This window comes from Balaenoptera borealis, assembly GCF_965194805.1.
Source record: "Balaenoptera borealis genome assembly, chromosome: 19".
In the NCBI taxonomy this organism is placed as follows: Eukaryota; Metazoa; Chordata; class Mammalia; order Artiodactyla; family Balaenopteridae; genus Balaenoptera; species Balaenoptera borealis.
The window spans coordinates 35,550,775-35,567,937 of NC_138878.1; the positions used below are offsets into that span (position 1 = coordinate 35,550,775).

Sequence of the window (17,163 nt, forward strand, 5' to 3'; positions counted from 1 at the left end):
TTAAAACAATGCAGAGCTTACATACTGGTACAAAGACAGACTTTTGAATAAATAATATACTGTTTAGCAAGATAATGTTTTAATGAAGGTTTAGGAAAATCATTTGGGGACAAGTGAAAAAGAAGTACCAATGTCTGCCCAGAGTTGAGGGAAGAGGAACCAAAAGGAGAGGGAGAAGTAAGGTCATGGAGTGTTTGGGAATAAAAGAGTGATAACTAGGCACTATGCTGGGGTAAGAAACTTAAACATTGAAAACTGATTTGCAAGTATAAAACATTTATTTCACTGTTTCCTCAGGTCGAATTTAATATAAACATACTATAGTAAATAAACAAGTATCTTCTTCTGTGATGAAATATGTCATGTTCATTTCTTGATGCCTTTGCAGTTTATATACCCTGCCTAAGTATAATATTTATATTAGAATGATTATCATTTCACATTTGTAAAATATAAATAAACATAAGGAACCATTTTCCTATGGATATATTTGAACTAACCAATAATCACAATTATTATTGGTACAGTTCATGCTAATTGAGCAGTATTATCAGCTGTCTTCCTTTAATTTATAACATATAGCATATTTAATAAAACATAAAGTCTGCCTTCTTACAAAGGAATTACTTCACATGAGGTGGTAGTAGTGTAGTTATGTTTCAAAATTCATGTTAGTTATAGAAAGAATGTTCAGATATCCTAACCTTTTCTTTTTTGGTAATTATAGAATAAATATGTCATTAATTATTTTTGTATATTTGTTATAGACCCATCAATTATTTTACAGTTATGTTCTCCATAAAAGTTATCAAGGGAGCCCAAACTCTTTTACCCAGAAAATTTGACTAGATAAATTGAAATAGTCTAGTTTGATATGAAGTGTTAAATGTTCTATTTGTTTTTTTCAGTATAAATTATAATTGGTTTGCATTTGGCACTTCTCTGTCAGATTCTAAGTCATCCTTGGAATGTAGCTAACCAATTGGAAAATAGGACCAACAGTAGGTATGATATTATAACCGTAATTAATTATATCACCTGTATATTTCACAAAATGGCAGCAGCTTGACTGCTTAATAAAGGCTTTTGAAATATTGGCATAAAATGAACAAAAGAAATTTAATTTACTCAGATCTAAAGAAATTGAATTGGTTTTTGCTTGACCATGAATCAATAGCGCATATTAATATTATAACAGTAATAATAGGCTTTTTTTAATTTTTCCACAGTTCTTAGTGGTCTCTGTCCTAATGAATGTCCTCGTAAGATAACAGTAAGTAACCTTAACTCTCAGTTGTAAATATTTCTGTGAAAGTTCTCTGCATGATAGATACACACAAAATAGTTGTTATAGGTTAAATCAAATTGATGTTACTTTTAGAAGTGATTAAAGTATCCTTCAGTGCTCACGTAAAGTTTACTGGGAATAAAGTACCTTTCCTAAAAACTGTCTCACCTCAAGGTTCACTTCCTTAATGAAGTCTTTTCTGATACTCTTGGAAAAATGAACACACCTCCCACTATTTCTGGGCATACTGCTGCCATTTTGACATATATAATACTTTTTAAAATTATTTATTTATTATTTATTTATTTATTATTTGGCTGCATCAGGTCTTAGTTGCAGCACACGGGATCTTTCTAGAGCGTGCAGGCATAGTTGCCCCGCGGCATGTGGTATCTTAGTTCCCCAGCCAGGGGTCGAACCCACATCCCCTGCATTGGAAGGCGGATTCTTAACCACTAGACCACCAGGGAAGTCCCTTGGCATGTATAATACTTGATCACACTTTATCTGTTTATATTTAATGCCTCTCCCCAGGCTGTAATCCTTTGAGGTCAAGAACCATGCCATCTTTGTATACCTCGTTCATAGCACAGGGTCAAGCATATAGTAGACAATTAATGAATTTTTTTGGTTTAATCTTAATATTGACTTGCTGTCTAATGGAATGTTTCCATGAAATAACAGAATGTGAAAATAATTAGGCTTAGGTTTTGAAATTGCCAGTTCATGTAAATTGTAATAAGAATATTACATTATATTTAAAAGCATGAGCGTGTGTGTGTTTGTGTTTGTGTTTGTGTTGGTATATCCCTATTTGAGCCCTCATAGTAACCCTTGTTACATAAGAAATTATCCCCCATTTAAAGATGAGGAAGCTTGAGGCTCAGAGAAATAAATTATCCAAAGTCATAGAGCCATTAAGTAGTGGAACTAGAACACAGAACTAGGTGTTCTGATTATAGTGTCATATTTTTACTACGCCTTTAAAGCACTGCTTCATTATCAATGTTTTATGTATGGTTGGGAAACTTCCCATATATAAGACATGTGGAAGCAGACCCTGACCCAGAGATTTGCACGCAAAGATTTAATCTAGACTCTTCTTGAGAGCAAGACTTCTGGAGTAGTGAGGAAAGCAGGTCTATGAGATGTGAAGCAAGGCTGGTTTTTCAAAGATGGCCCAGATGGAAGCAAAAGGGCCATGCCTTTGTATTCTGCATTAGACACTGCATGCAGGCAGTCCCCAGGAAGGGGTTATAGTTTGTACAAGCCAGCTCCCTTTGGCTGAGAACAATTTTTAGGTAAGAACCTAGCTGTGAGCTATCAGCAACCAACACTTGGAGCAGCTCGGGGAATATTGCCTCAGTCCTGAAGGGAAGGTCTGGACTGTGTCACCACATCCACTGTGAACTATATGAGTGCCTGTTCAAACCTATCTGCTTTCATATCATTATAAAAATGTAGATATAGTAGGGGAGGGTCTGAGGAGGAGAGATGCAGAGGGTATGTCAGAACTCTTTGTACTTTCCGATTAATTTGGCTGTGAATCTAAAACTGCTATAAAAATAAAGCCTATTTTTTTTAATCAAGTGCAAGTCTGATTAATTGGAGGCCAAAGATTAACTTGGTTATTCAGGTATTGTCTACCCAGTTTGTGAAATATTCAGACCCTTTGTTCCTCTTCTTTTCTCTGATTGACCATATTCCCATCATGTGGCTCTTTCATTACCTCGTCAAGCAAAGAACTTTTAAAAAGTTGAAATTGAACCCACTCATTTTACCCACAAGTTCTAGCAGAAAATTTGATAGGAAAGGCTGTTTGCTTAAGGCAGGTTTTACTTCTAAGATCACTAATGCTCCCATTCTCCTTATCTTAAACTAAAAGTCACTTCTATCATATGGAGAACAGAGTCATTTAGAAAGTCACGTAAGTAAAGTGTAGCATGCACATTCTTACAGTGATTATCCTAACAGTCCAGCACCTTTGGGCTTTTCTGCAGCTGATACGTCTGCCTCCCATTCATCCATTTATTACTTTCTTTGAAGTTCAGATCCTGTCGAACTGACTTTCACATCTATCATTTTCCTTCCCCACTGATGTCATAGATCACAATTTTATGACAACCTAAAAGAAACAAATGCACACTATACTCCCCCAGTTTTCCGTATATCAAATGTATTCCCACTTGTAAAATTATTTCATGATAAAGTGAGCCTTCTTCATATTGTTTTGACATCAGATCCACTTGATCATAGTCTGTTATGTAAGATATGACCCAGTGTGAGACTAAGAGGAAAAATGTGCGTACCATATGATATTCTTTATCACTTGAGTTAAATTATGAATTGAATAAATGCTCTTCTGTTGCCTATATATTCCTACCTGCTACAGGCAACCTATCTGATATATGGAGAGAGGAAAGAATATTCAAATCAGCAACTAATCTCACCCAAATTCCTTTATTTCCATGCTGAAAACCCCAGAGTCTTTCATTTTCATTCAACTATGGCTACTCACTCCCGTGGCCATACGGTGGACCTTATCTACCAGAAATGTTTTACTTTTGAAATCTCAGTACCATCCATCAACTCTCTGATCAAAAACTATTTTTCCAGCCCTCTCATTCTTGTTATTATAACTGTACCTATTCAACTTTAAGTCTGTTAGTTTCTTGACCTGTATCAACCTGTTTTCTTTACCTCCTTATTTAGCTACCATATATCAACCATCACTTTTGCCACTACCTTTAATTCCCATAAAGCACTCTCATTTTACTCTACCTGCCTGGCAAAATTACAACCCTGGGTTGTTAATCCAGCTGTCTCTCTTGTTCACTCCTAGATCTAAGCTACTGGGCATTTCTAAAGAAAAATATACAGCCCTGAATATTGTCACTGCCAGTGATTCATAGTCATCAGCCTCAAATGAGCATTCCTAATTGTATCATAGTCTTATATGGATCCCTGGACACCCTTTTCTCCCATTCATTTTCCCAGGTTACTTTCAGGATTTTCTCTGTGTCTTTGATTTTCTGCTGATTGAGTATGAAATGTATAGGTGTAGGTTTTGTTTTTTGGTTTTTTTTTAAAGATTTATTTATTGATTGATTGATTGATTGCTATGTTGGGTCTTCGTTTCTGTGCTAGGGCTTTCTCTAGTTGTGGCAAGCAGGGGCCACTCTTCATCGCGGTGCGAGGGCCTCTCACTATCGCGGCCTCTCTTGTTGCAGAGCACAGGCTTCAGATGCGCAGGCTCAGTAGTTGTGGCTCATGGGCCTAGTTGCTCCACGGCATGTGGGATCTTCCCAGACCAGGGCTCGAACCTGTGTCCCCTGCATTAGCAGGCAGATTCTCAACCACTGCACCACCAGGGAAGCCCTAGGTATAGGTTTTTAGGTATTTTTCCTGTTTGGTGTTCTCTAAGCTTCCTGGATCTGTAGTTTGATGTCTGTCACTAATTTTGGAAAATTCTTATATTATTTCTTCAAATATTTCTTCTGTTCTTTTCTCTCCTTTTCCTTTTTTTTTTTAATAAATTTATTTATTTTTGGCTGTGTTGAGTCTTCGTTGCTGCATGTGGGCTTTCTCTAGTTGCAGCAAGTGGAGGCTACTCTTTGTTGCAGTGCACAGGCTTCTCATTATGATGGCTTCTCTTTTTTGTGGAGCACGGGCTCTAGGCATGCGGACTTCAGTAGTTGTGGCACATGGGCTCAGTAGTTGTGGCTCACAGGCTATAGAGCACAGGCTCAGTAGTTGTGGCTCACAGGCTTAGTTGCTCTGCGGCATGTGGGATCTTCCTGGACCAGGGCTTGAACCTGTGTCCCCTGCATTGGCTGGTGGCCAGTTGGCTGGTGGCTGGAGCACCACCAGTGAAGTCCCTTCTTTTCCTTTTGGTAGTCCTACAACGCATATGTTGCACCTTTGTGTATGTAACCTTTGTGTAATTGTTCATGGATATTCTTTTCCAAATTTTCATTAGTTTTTCTCTTTGCAAGTCAGTTTTGGAGGTTTCTATTGATATATCTTCAAGTTTACTGATCCTTTCATCTTCTGTGTCCAGTCTGATGATGAGCTCATCAAAGGCATTCTTCATTTTTATTGTGGTATTTTTTATTTCTACCATTTCCTTTTGATTCTTTCTTAGAGTTTCCATCTCTCTGCCTACATTAACAATCTTTTCTTGCATGTTCTCTACTTTTTTCCATTAGAGCCTTTATCATATTAAATATTAAATTTCTGGTCTGATAATTCCAACATCTCTGCCATATCTGAGTCTGGTTCTGATGCTTGCTTTGTCTATTCAAACTTTGTTTTCTGCATTTTAGCATGGCTTAAAATTTTTTTCTTGAGAGCCAGACATGATGTATTGGGTGAAAGGAACTGTGGTAGATAAGCCTTCACTATGAGGATTTATGTTTATCTGCTAGGAGTTAGACTGTGTTACTGTTTGCAGTAGCTATGCTGTCAAGAGGCAAAATTTTCCTCTAGTGTCTTTCTTTTGTCTCTTCTGTTGTCTTTGTGTCACCCTACAGACTTCCTCTTAAATGGGTCTGAGGTTTGCCGTTCTTTTAACTGTAATCTCATTATTAGACAGGAGCCCAGTTGATGTGGTGGTGAGGTATAAGGCTATGGTAGGAGAAGCATCCTATCATCCTGTGTCTCAGTTTTTTAGTGAGCCTGTGTCCCTGGGCTGTGACTTGAACAAGTGCTTCTCAGCTTGCCCTCCTCTATAGGTTAAACAGGGAGGCTAGAGGGGGCTGAAGTTAGGTATTTCCTTTCCCCCTGGTTGATTAGATTTTGGTAAATCCCAAGTTACTTAAGCTCCAGTAAAATAGTTTTCCTTAAGGGCAAGCTATTGTGAAGGAGAACAGAGAGCTCTGGGCATATTTCTAACTGGTTACTTTCCTCTCTGTGCTAGAAGCATGAGGGTTTTTTCCCCCAGTCTTCCTCTTGAGAATTTGATGGAACTCCTGGAGGTAAAACTTGCAAAAGTGTGGCTCCCCTAAGACTGCCTTGCTTTCTCCCCCAGAGTTTTGAACTCTCAAACTAGTTCACACTGATTCTCCAGTAATGTCACAATCACAGTTTAAGTGTTCCTGCCAGTACTGGCTCTAGTTTCAGTCTTCTGGTTCTGGGCTTCTGCTCCCAGTAAGCTGTGACGCTCTGTATCCACCTCTCCACTTTTCAGGGTAGCAGTTTGCTCTGTGACCTTAGTTCTCTGATGGATCAAAGCAGAGTTGATTTTCAGTTTCTTCAGGTTTTTTTGTTGTGAGTACAGCAGTGATGACTTCCAAACTCTACGTGTCGGGCCAGAAAGAAGCTCTCCTTGCATTTTTATCAGTATTGCTGTATTTTGTTTGTTAATTTCTTACAGCTTTATTGCAGTATAATTGACATGCAGTAAGCTGCACATATTTAATATATTCGATTTGTTGTTATGACATATATAGTATATATGTATATATACACTATACCTTCTTAATTGAGATATATAGATGATAGATAGATAATTAATGTCAAAATAATGAATATATCATATCCAAAAGGTTTTTTGTGCCCCTTGGCTATCCCTCCTTCCCACCTTCCTTGACCCTCCTTCCCTATCCCACTCTTCCTCAGGCACCACTGATAGGTTCTGTGTCAGTGTAGCTTTTTTAAAAGTTGTTTTTGTTTTCTTACTTCATGACTTTTTCAAGATATTTTCCTCTGTGACATTTATTGCTCTTTACCATGAATTCTTTTTTTAACTTTTTTTGGAAAATTTTTAAATACATATAAAAATATACACTAGTATAATAAAACTCCTTGTGCCCATACTACCATCCAGCTTTTGACACTATCCTCATATACCCAGTCTTACTTCACCTATGCCCCCACCTACTACTTATCCCCCTTACGGCCCCTCTTAGATTATTTTAAGGCAAATTCATCATATCTTATATTCTGTAAATACCTCACTGTGAGGCAAGGACTTTACATATGAGGCTGGAAATTCTTACTCTTCATAAGAACTATTTTATGTTCTTCCCAATTTTCCCTTACAGCCAATCCCAACTTCCAGTTCTTAGAAATTCACCTTGCCTCCTACCTCAAAGAGAAAATAAGAATGTAAAATGGGAATTTCTTCAACTATCTGCAGTAACTTTGGGGAAATTATTTAACCCTTGTTAAGTCTCTTTCTCCACATCAATATAATGGGGAAAGTCATAGTACCCACTTATATTAGTTTCCTATTGCTGCTAACAAAGTACCATAAAATTAGTGGCTTATAACAACACAGATTTATTCTTATACATTTGAGGTCAGAACACTGAATGTGCTTCATGAGCTAAAATCGAGGTGTCAGCAGGGCTCCATTCCTTCTGGAGGCTTTGGGGAGAATCCATTCCCTTGCCTTTCACATCTTAAAGCCACCTACATTCCTTGGCTCATGGCCCCTTCCTCCATCTCCAAACCCAACAGTGTAGCATCTTCCAGTCACTGACCCTAACCCATCTCGCCTTCCTCTTTCACTTATAAGGACCCTTGTGATTACATTGAGCCCACACACCCTGATAATCCAAGATAATCTCCCCATCTCAAGATCCTTAATCATGGATGCTTGCTTCAGCAGCACATATACTAAAATTGGAACAATACAGAGAAGATTAGCATGGCCCCTGTGCAAGGATGACATGTAAATTCATGAAGTGTTCCATATTTTTCAGAGAAAAAAAGATCCTTAATCACATCTGCAAAGTCCACTTGCAATATAAGGAAATACATTTAGCAGGTTCTGGGAATTAGGATGTGAACCTCTTTAGGGCATGATTTTTCTGCTTACCACACTCCCATCTAAGTTTTTTATTAAGATTAGAGGAATTAATGTAGGTAAATCACAGTGGAGGCATAATACACAATAAATATTCAAAAAGTGTATCTGCTGTTATTGGTCAACGTTAATGTTTCTTCCCTGCCTCTATAACATCCCTTTATTAGTAAGGATAGTGAGTTCCAAACATTTGAGAAATGTTGGTGTTCTCTCTGCCTTCAGAATAGGACTAGAGGTCTACTTGACTTCTTGATTTTTTCTTGTCTTATTTTCTTATCTAATATGTATTAAATCTTTTTTAATACATATCACAGAATTTATGAAATCTGAATATGGAGGATATCAATATTTTCAGTGAAAGTTACCATAAACATCTGTGAATCAGAAGAAAGTATTCCTATTTCCTAATTTTTTCTTTAAATACTCAGCTAATTTTTTGAATTTTTTATCCTCAGCATAAGGCATATTTTGGCCTTCCTCTGTGTTAGTGGAGATTATAGCTTCTTTCCCTGTCACTTGGTAATTCTTTTTACCAAAGCCTGGTGCCTTCTCCCACTTTATAAATTATGAGTTTAGAAGCAAGCAGATGAGTACTTTTCCATTTGAACAGCAGAAGAGTTTAGAAGTAGTCCTTTAATACTCTATATACAAAAAGAGTCTGTGCACATTCCTTTTAAATACCTCCATGAGGGCAGAGATAGTATCAGTTTTGCTTGCCAGTGTATTATAGAACCTAGCACAGGACCTTGTGCTTAACAGTTTGTCAGTTGCCTTCTGTAGCACTAAAATGTAATCCGTTCATCCACACCCATCTCTTTTCCTTTTTCCCTTGACTAAAAATTAACGCACCACTTATGCTGTGGGTCCTACATACCTCTCAGGGACCTCATTCCATTGCTTATTCTATCTGGCCTGTGTATCCAACTCCACTTCCCTGTCGGTGCCTTCTCTTCAACATTTAAGGATGTACAAATCTCTCTTATATATAAATGCATATACAAGTACCTTCCAAAACCCCACATCCCCTCTGGCCACTGCCTAATCCCTGTTTGCTCTTCCAGCCAAACTTCTTGAGTTATGTACAGTAGGATCTCTCCAGTTTACTTCCATGTCCTTAACCTGCTGTTGTAATCAAGCCTTTGGCGTCACGCCACTGAAAACTGCCCTTGATTCTGCTGACCAATTCTAGGAACACTCCCTTTCCTTGGCTTCCTTTACGCTCTCCTTTCCTCGATCCCCTTTTATTTCTCTGGCCATTCTCCCAGGTTCCTTTATGGACTTTCCCTCTGGCCATCCTTTAAATGTTGCTGTGTCTCAGGGTTCCATCCTAAGTTCTCTTCTCACTCTATGTGTACTCTTGAAGTATTTCAGTCTCTCTCCTGGCTTTTTTTTTTTTCTATTTGTAGTACTGATTACTCCCAAATCTATTTACCAGCTGTCTCTCCTGAGCTTCAGACCTTTATATCTGAGTGTCTTACAGGGACCTCTAAAACTGAAATCTAATGTGTCCCCACAAAAACCCACTCCTCTTCTCATGTTCCCTATCTCAGTTACCTCTTCCTTTCCCTCACCCCTCAAATCTACTAGATTATTATTCTCTCCCTTTAACTGTTCCTTCTCTCTATCCTGTTACTTTAGTTGAGCTATCATCATTTTTGGCCTGACTGGAGTCATCTGAGCCATCCTTCAAAAAGCAACCAGAGTGATCTTTCTAAAATACAAACCTTCAGTGGCTGCCCTGTGCCCTTGAGAAATGGTTCTAATTTAGTTTATTGAGTTAAAGCCTCTGTTTATCTCTTCAGCCTTATCCCTCGCTGTTCCTCCTCACACCCTCTCCCAGCTCTCTGTCAGCCACACTGCACTACTTGTTCTGTGTGCTCTCTCACTTGCATATTATTCCTCTACCCTGAAGCCTCTTCTCATCTTCTCCAGAGTCTTTCCTGTGATCTTCAGGTGAGCTCTTAGATGATATTTCCTGTGAGAATCATTCCCTGGCTCCCCTTTGACATAGGACTAGACACATGTTCTGTTGTTTCTTAGCACTCTATGCTTAGTTAGTCCTACTACTTACCACTTCTGTTATGTAGTTGGTGAGTTATCTGTATTAAGTCCTTGAAGAGGAAAGGCTGTGCTTGTTTATTATTATTCTGTCCTTAGTCCCTAACATAGTGCCTTACCCATAATATAATAAATATTTGATGTATTAATAAATGAGCTTTCCCTAAAATTTGGGGTTTTTTTTTAATGGTCCTTCATTGATAAATTTACCATCTCTTACCAAAATCACATATTCACTGTTAAGTGTGAACACTTGCAAAATAAATTACAACTTATTCACAAGAGAAACGCACTCTGCAAAGCCCTGATATAAAGGGAAAACATCTCTTATTTATGTTCCCAGAGATATGTCTTTTTACAGACCTTACAAAGGAAAATTATCTTACAGTTTTAACAGGAAAATAACCAAAATTAAAATAATATATTGAATTTAACGTCTTGAAGAAATGAATAAGAAACAATATAAAAATTTCAACATTGAACTAAATTGAGCAATGCAACTAACACTAATGAAGATAAGGAAAAATATCAGTGGGTGTTTATGAAAAACATGATTACCTTTGAGAAAAATAAAGTCCACACTATAAGTCAGCTATTTTTCTAATAATTTTAGAATCATAAATTTATATTGCTTAATTAAACTTGACACTGATTTTATATATAATATGTATAATATCATGTAAGACATATTAACGTAATATGTCTTATAAGTTCTTCCAGTTTTGTTTTACCTTCCAGAGCCAGTGATGTAGAATATATTTGGTGTTCATTGTAGGAGCCCAAGTCCTTAAAACAAATCAGATACTTGAGACAGACATAGAAACCACCAAGATTTCTCCAGGCTACTGAAAAAGATGCTTTCTGAATAAAATAGAGGAATTCCAACCCTAATTTTTTTTTAAGAACATTTTACCTTTATTTTTAAATTGTAGCCAGCAGTAAAAGAAAATAAAGGCTCCCTGCCAGCCCTACCCCCACCCCCAGCTTCCCCTTTCTTATCTTCCCTTTTCCCAATATGTGGAGGTTACTACTATATCCAGGTTGTAGAATATTGTTTCTGAAAAATTTAGGAACTTAATTTCAGATTGACTATTGTATATTTATTACACATTGTTTGGGTGCTAGGCTCTGCCTTAGGCTGTGAAGATTGGATATTTAAAATACATGTCAACCCTAATTTTATATAAGTCAACATGCATACAGAGGACAGTTAGTTTAAAAAAAGCTATGTAATACAACACCTAAACTACATTACATCAGTATGAAACATCGTAGAATAAGAAAAAAGGAACCAAACAGTTCTTTTTTACTTATAGTATGGAAAAGTTGAGAGATCAGTAATGTTTTTTAATTTAACTTCCTGAATTCTTTCAAATATCAGACGTGACATTTTAAAGGAAAGGTAGGATAATCTGTGGGAGATTTGTACTAAGATTTTCACAAAGAAAGTGAACTTGCTAAATGATGGAGTACAGTGCTCAGCGTTCCATAGGAATAGCTTATTCTTAATCCTTTCTTACCAAAATTTATTAAGTCAATTTACTAAATATTTTCCATGAAAATATGTTTCTGCTTTTATTAAAAAAATTTTGAGAAAACAGTTCATTTTATAGAAACCCTGGTATGCATTCTTTTCATTAAGCAAGAACTCTTTGCACTTAGACAACAAAGATTATCATACCACTTGCCATAGGTTGCATCCTCAAAAGTGTGTCTGGAAAATTCACATGAAACTAAGGATGTGCAAAAGCAGCACCAGGTCCATTCCTAGACACCCTGACTCATAGCCTGCTCCCACCATTTACAAACCTTTATCTGTTCAACTCAGGAACTTATATGTCTCACTGTATAATGGAAGAAACTGTCTCATGGAATTTTGAAGAACTCCATAATTATTCACTCAATGCAGGAAGTTAAAAGTGATTGCTTATTTTGTATATCATTAAAAGTACTACCGTGTATATTAAGTACCTTTTCCTTACCCCATGTATATGGAAAACATTTATAAACATTAAAACATAGGACTGGCATGTAACCTCCTGTTAGAGTGATAAGTCTATACCAGGCAAACTACTTCTTAAAAGTTTGTAATTTCTGCGTTATTACTTCTCCTGTTGGGTGGAACAGGGTGAGAAATTCCACCCAGTGGACCAAATCCAGCTTGCGGCCTGTTTTTGTGAATAAAATGTTAGTGGAACATAACCACACTCATTTATTTAAATACTGCCTATGGCTGCTTTCATGCTACAACATCAGAGTTAAGTAGTTGCAACACAAGACCTTATGGCTCACAAAGCCTACAATATTTACTATCTGGCTTTTTAAAGAAAAAGTTTGCTAACTCCTGGGCTAGAATAACAACTACAATAGAAAGTAAATTACTCTCATCTTTCTCTGATTTGCTGTGTGTTCTGACCAGTACACCTAAACTTTTTAAAGCCAGCATCCTAATTATCCATTTAATCAGATATTTTCCTTTTCTGAGATGTTCCCTCCAAATCATTTTTAAACTATCTTTTGTGACACTGCATAAAGTACAGGAATCTTTCATTTGAAATACTCTGTATTTATTGTTGAAGGTAAGACTATTCCTCTCCATGGTTATTCTCTCTCTCTGAATTTGTCACGTGCAAATTAAAATTTGCTTCTACATTTTGATAAAGGTTACTTAATTCTAAAATATCTATATTTTCTGCTGTATTCCGTGTGCCTCTTTGCTTGTCAAGGCAATTCTGCTCCCACACACATTCCAGCAAGATCCTGCACTTCACTATACCTAGCTAATAGATAGCCTACAGTTTGCCTTTAAGAGGAAAAGGTCGTGCTGTTTTATTTTATAGTTATGCATGAAAAATGAGTATGCTGATGTCATAATAGTATGGGTCATGAGTAAACAGCTACACAATAAGTACTTTAAGATCATACCTTTTACAGCTAAATAAATTAAAATAAATGTAAACATTGCAGATTATATCACACAATTCGGAAAGCTTCTTAATGATCGCAATACAAATCTTTCTCTAACTGGCTTTCAATTCTGTGAAATTTCAATTCTGTGAGCCCTCATTTAACTTCTTTGCCTTTGTACTGGTTGAGAAAGGAGCACTGCTACTAGAGAAACAATTTTCTGCACCACTAAAAGCAGCTGAAAACAATAAGAAGTGTTTCAAACATTGTTTTTTATGCACTCACTATATTAATGGTTTTATTGTCTTGTATTCAGTCAAAATCCAGTCACTATACAAAGGTGTAGGTTACACTTAATACTCTCATAAACTGCCAATTTTTATAATGTATACGAAGTGTAGTCCCAATAGATCAATGGCTCTTAAAGAGGGGTCCCCAAACCACCAGCATCAGCACATCTCCTGGGAACTTGTAAGAAATGCACACTCCTAGGCCCCACCACGACCTACCAAATAGGAACACCTTGGGATGCATCCAGTGAATCTATAATTTAATAATCCCTCCAGGAGATTCTGATATATGCTAAAGTCTGAAAACCACAACACTGGACTTTTAGAAAAGGGATTACTGTAAGCTAACAACCTTGTCTTCTTACACGCAATTATATATACTCAGAAGTGGAATTTCATCCAAACATACATTCTTGCAAATAAATTATTCCTGTAGTTTTAGAATCCTACAGTACACTAAAGAAAATGAATGTTAACTTGATAAATGTTTCTGGTTTTGATCAAAATAATTTTATTCACTCGGTAGTTCAACATAATTGAAAATGAGATATCACTACCAAAAAAGACATTAATTTATTTGGCCAAAGTAAAAAGATAATAGTGCATACATATTGAGCACTTACTGTGTGCCAGGCACTGTTCTAATTGTTTTACGCATATTTACTCAATCTTTACTTCAATCCTATGAGATAGGTACTATGATTATCCCTAATTTTAGTTGAGGGAACTGAAAGTTAAATAATTTGCCCAAGGTTATACAGAAAATAAGTGGAAGAGGAAAAATTTGAACCCAGATTCTCTGACTCTAAAAACTACATTCTTAGTTTCAAAATTTGGAAAGCTAATACCTAAAATATTCTCATGACATGAAATATTTGGAATAACTCACAGGCCTTTAAATTTTTGTTTTAATCACCTCAAGCTGCCTTTACAAAGTAGAATCGAAATTTATTTTTTCACAGTTCTGGAAGCTGGAAGTCCAAGATCACGAGATCAGGGTGCTAGTATGGTCAGGTTCTGTTGAAGGCCCTCTTCCTGGCTTGCTTCTTCTCACTGTGTGCTCACATGGCCTTTCCTAGCTTTGTGTGCAGAGGGAGACAGAGAGAGAGCAGGTTCTCTGGTGTCTCTTCTTATCAGGACACTAGTGCCATCATGAGGACCCTGCCCTCATGACTCTAACCCTAACTACCTTCCAAATAGCATCACATTAGGGATTGGAGCTTCAACATATTAATTTTGGGGAGGCACAAACATTCGATCTATAAGAATTAAGTAAAGTATTTCAGAGAAGTAAGAAGGTACGTGAAATTTTCACAGATGTGTTGTCATTATTGCTGATTGATATTCCCATAGTTTGCATTCCCGGCATATTAACTTTTCAGGTTTTCATAAAGGAATTCAAGGTATGTGTATAAATACTTAAACTAGAGGAATTAATTGTTTCAGAAATCCCTAATCCTTTTAAATTGAAAATTCCTTAATGATACAATCACTTCCCAAATAATAAATTTATAAAAATTTAAATTCTTTGTTCCACCACTAATATAACCTAGGTATGTAAAAGGTATTAAAAGATACAGCAATACTCCTAGCATCTCTACTGTATTAGAAGAGACACAAAGTAAAAGTTATCCAAGTTTTTGCACTTGCTGAAGGTATAACCCTGTTTACTACATTTTGTACTAAACATTCATATGGAGGTAAATGGCACTATTTAAGGGGAAAAAAAAATCCTGAAACATGTTTAATGCTATGACATAAGGGTTAAGAAACCAAAACACATAGGCACATGTATCAGTCATATCATTTCCATTGGGAAAGGCAGAGTAAGGATTGAATTACTCATTATGTACATGATACAGAGTAGCAATTCTCAAACTTCTTGTTCTGAAGACTCCAAATAGTTTTACTTAAGTGAGTTTTGTTTATCAGTATTACTTTATTTGAAATTAAAACTGAAACAACTTTAAATGTTTTTATTAAATCATTTTAAAACAATAGACCCATTACATGTTGACCTAAAATAAATAGTTGTTTTTATGGAAAAATAACTATTTTCCAAAATACAAAATTAGTGAAGAGTAACATTCCTTTGTATTTTTTTCAAATCTCCTTAGTACCTGTCATTAAAAAAAAAAAACAACAAGATTCTCATATCTCTTTTTGCATTGTGTATTATTGTTTTGGTTGAAATATTAAAAAAAAAAAATTTAACCTTACACAGCTGTATAGTAGAAAAAGAGAATGTTTCATATCCTGTTCAGATAACTGATAGTATACCAAAACTCAACAGTGGCAGTTACTTAAAGGTTAGTTATAATGTGGAATTTGAAACTATATCAGTGAACATTTCCAACTCCTTCACATTACCCATTGGTTATTTAGAAGCCTGTTGTTTAATTTCCACACATTTGTGGATTTCTCAAATTTCTTTCTGTTGTTGGTTTCTAATTTAATTCCATTGTAATCAGAAAACATACTTTGTACAATTTCAATACTTTTACATTTATTGGGACTTGTTTTATGGTCTCGTATATGGTTCCCCTTAGAGAATGTTTCATGTGTGCTTGAGAAGATGTATTCTGCTAAAGTTGGGTACAGTGTTCTATACATGTCTACTAGATCTAGTTGATTTCTAGTGCTGTTCAAGTCTTCTTTTTCATTGTTGATCTTATGCTTCATTGATCTATCCATTAATGACACTGCTGTATTATTAATAATTATAATAGTATCCAACACCCATTATTGTTGAATTACCTGTTTCACCCATCAATTCCTTATGTATTTGGGGCCTCTGTTATTAGGTGTGTTTATGTTTATAATTGTTATGTCTTCTTGATGGATTGATGAAACTGTCCTTTTTTATCTCTACTAACATTTTTATCTTAAAGTCTGTTTGTGTCTGATATTAGTATGGCTACTCCAGCTCTCATTTGCTTACTATTTCCATGGTATATCTTTTCCATGCTCTTACTTTCAACCTATTTGTTGTTTTTGAATTTAAAGTGTGTCTTTTATAGATAGCATATACTTGGATCATGTTCTTCTATCTATTCTGCTAATCTCTGCCTTTTGATAGCATTGTTTAATCCATTTACATTTAATATAATGACTAATAAGGTAGCTTTATCTCTGCCATTTTGCTATTTTGTTCCTTATATGTCTTATGTCTTTCTTCTTCCTCTGTTCCACCATTACTGCTCTCTTTTGTGTTACATATTTTCTAGAATTTGATTTTAATTCCCTTGTTTTTTGTACTCTATATTTGAAGTTATTTTTTTAGTGTTTCCTCTCAGAATTACACTTTCCATTGTAACTTAGAAAACAATCTACTTCATATTAATACCAACTTAATTTCAATAGCATAAACAGACTTTGCTCCAATATGCCTAAGTTTACTCCCCCCTCCTTTGTGCTTGTATTTTCATACATATTACATCTTCATGCATTGTGAGCCCAACAACATGGTTTTTTCATTATTACTTTATGCAGTAGTGTTTTAAATCAGATAGGAGAAAAGAGCTACAAACAAAAATACATTTATAGCATCTAGTAAATTTACCTATAGTTACCTTTACTGATACTTTTTACTTATTTCTGTGGATTTGAGTTCCTGTCTAGTGTACTTTCAGTTCAGCCAGAAGAACTCCCTTAGTATTTCCTATTAGTTAGGTGTGTTAATGACAAATTTTCTCAGTTTTTATCTCACAATGTGCTAATTTTCCCTTCATTCTTCAAGGATAATTTTGCTACATTTTAGACTTCTTGGTTGACTATCTTTTCCTTTCAACACTTTAAATATTCATCTT

At 35.8% G+C, this 17,163-nt stretch overlaps 1 protein-coding gene across 2 annotated transcripts in view; it reads left to right on the forward strand.

The window, feature by feature from the left end:
- ITFG1 (integrin alpha FG-GAP repeat containing 1) overlaps positions 1–17,163 on the forward strand; it is a 278,016-nt gene that overhangs the window by 215,268 nt on the left and 45,585 nt on the right. For both annotated transcript variants that reach the window (XM_082366812.1, XM_082366813.1), the window contains one exon: positions 1,230–1,273. In XM_082366812.1, the coding sequence (XP_082222938.1) occupies positions 1,230–1,273 (44 nt within the window). The remainder of the gene's footprint in view (positions 1–1,229; positions 1,274–17,163) is intronic.